This window comes from Lactuca serriola, chromosome 8 (genome assembly GCF_051521515.1).
Source record: "Lactuca serriola cultivar US96UC23 chromosome 8, Lser_US96UC23_V15, whole genome shotgun sequence".
NCBI lineage: Eukaryota > Viridiplantae > Streptophyta > Magnoliopsida > Asterales > Asteraceae > Lactuca > Lactuca serriola.
Genome location: NC_136415.1, coordinates 190,378,619 through 190,380,873, shown reverse-complemented (window position 1 = coordinate 190,380,873; position 2,255 = coordinate 190,378,619). Strand labels below are relative to the sequence as shown.

At 33.7% G+C, this 2,255-nt stretch overlaps 1 protein-coding gene across 1 annotated transcript; it reads right to left on the bottom strand.

Annotated features, from left to right (window-relative positions):
- Positions 1 to 505: 505 nt before the first annotated feature.
- Positions 506 to 1,218, bottom strand: LOC145067703 (uncharacterized). The gene is made up of 2 exons (XM_079014780.1): positions 906 to 1,218; positions 506 to 864 (listed from the first exon to the last, which is right to left on the bottom strand). The coding sequence occupies exons 1-2, from the start codon at positions 1,216 to 1,218 to the stop codon at positions 506 to 508; spliced, it is 672 nt and encodes a 223-aa protein (XP_078870906.1).
- Between the last annotated feature and the right edge of the window lie 1,037 nt (positions 1,219 to 2,255).

Genomic DNA, 2,255 nt, shown 5'->3' with positions numbered 1-2,255 from the left:
GCTTCTTGTTGCTACGGGTAAGATCAATGCGAGTTTCACAAGAAGATAAATATTGGGAAATATTATATGCTTCTTTTCTTCGACCATCTTTTTGGCAAGGTCTCCAATGCTTTTCAAATCATTAAATCATTCGTCTTCTCGCACATCTTTAATGTAATTTCCAAGCTCCAGTTCAAGAACTCGAATATCATATTCTGTTGGAAACACTTTCGGATAAAGTGTAGTCATTTTCATTATTTTATCTAAATCAAAGGCTTTGAAAGATTCAGTCGGCACAAACAAGCAATTGAAAGAAGTAAATTTGTGTTTACTTCATTAAAGCGATGGTTTAGCTCTTGAAGTTATAGGGGCGGACACAAGAATTTGTAGTAGGGGTTGCACAAAGTTTCTTCCCGATCAAACATAATATAAAACATTAAAAAAAAATTCGGTAAAACATAATATAAAACATCTAATATAATTTTTTTTTCTGGTTATACCTAATATAACAACGATCTATTAGAATTTAAATTTGTCCTCTTCGTACAGACATCTTTTGAAACCGCTCAATTACTTTTTCATTTTCAACTTTCGCAAGTGCTTCGGTCTCGACATTACAAAGCAATGTGTCGTTCAAAAATTCATCGCCAATTTTGTTACGCAAGTCGGTCTTCAAGAGCTTCATCTTCGAAAAACATCTTTCTATACTTGCGGTCGCTACGAGTAATATCAAAGCTAACTTTAAAAGCTTATAAACCAAAGGATAAGATCGATGCTTCCCCGTACTAACCATCATAAGAGAAAGGTCGGAAATTCCTTTCAAACTAGTGAAGTGCTCATCTTTGATGCTAGAGTGATAAAATATCTCAAGTTGTTCTTCAAGGTCTATCATATCTGAATCATAAAGTCATACTTGTATAACTTACCCAACTTCAATAACTTTGATTTTTCAAATTGTACAAATGAAACACAAGGGCTCAAAGCACCCATGTATTCTAATAATTGGGTGCTTGTTTCACTAAATCGATCCCGATATTCTGTAAGTTGCATATCTACCACCGTGTTGAAGATTTCAACCTCAAAATGAAACCTATATGTCTTTGTAGTGCTACTGTTTCTCGCACCAATATACAACTCTTCCATATCTAAAGTATCAATTTCGTGTGTTTGACAAAAAGAGGATACTTTTGGCAAAATGCTAGCAAACCCTATATTTCTACAAGATTGCAATGCCTCCATTATCCCTCTAACCATCGAAGCCGGTTCTAAAATGTCTCGATCTTTTTTTTTGAAGTTGCATTGACAATGTACCCGTGAGGTGTAAAATGCCATACATCATATGTAAGTAAAACACGAACTCATATGATTTAAAATATGCTAAGATTCCATATGCTTGTTGACGGTTTGCCAATTACCCTCCCTCATCTTTCACAAAATCTAAAACTCCAAGAGCATCCGCAAACAACTTCATCAAACTTGTGAGTGTGTTGAAATGTGAACCCCATCTTGTTTCTCCCGCTCGAACAAGTGTAGTCTCTTGATTTAACCCTCTTCCGGTTTCAAGTTCACCACTACACAAGACTTTTTGCACCCTTTCTCTTGCTTGCTCTCGTAGTAAGTATTTTCTTTTACACGAGACACAAACAACATTAACCACCAACGAAATTTGCTCAAAAAAGTCACTAACACCATCATACTTTTTTGCTACATCTACAACTACTAATTGAAGTTGGTGTGCAAAGCAATGTACATAAAAAGTCGTGTCATGCTCTTGTAATATCAAAGCTTTCAAACCATTGAATTCCCCTCGCATATTGCTAGCCCCATCGTAACCTTGTCCTCTTATCTATTAAAATTTAAAACAATATATATATATATATATATATATATATATATATATAATAAACTAAATTGAAATAACAAAAAAGTAAAGAATAAATTACCTGACTAAAACTCAATTTATTACTTGTAAGTAATTCATTTATGGCGTTTTTAAGTGTCAAAGAAGATGTATCCTTCACGTGCAGTAGTCCTATGAATCTTTCATAATAGCAATTTGTTCCTTTTTTGAAACATCACTAGATTCATCAACTAGTAAAGCAAAAGTATCTTGACCAATCTCTTCACGAATACTCAAAAGTACTTCTTGTGCAAAACATTGCACAAATTCTTTTTGAATTTTAGGGGAAATTAGTTGATTGTTTTAGGTGCATTTTCTAAAGTATTGTTGAAAATATCGTCACTAGTCTCGCGAATGGCTTTTAATTCTTCAATGT

Bases quoted from the DNA above. Each gene is read 5' to 3' on its own strand.
- LOC145067703 (XM_079014780.1), bottom strand. From the start codon at position 1,218: ATGGAGGCATTGCAATCTTGTAGAAATATAGGGTTTGCTAGCATTTTG. The intron at 865-905 runs GTAAGTTATACA...CAGATATGATAG, and splicing joins ATCAAAGTTATTGAAGTTGG to ACCTTGAAGAACAACTTGAG.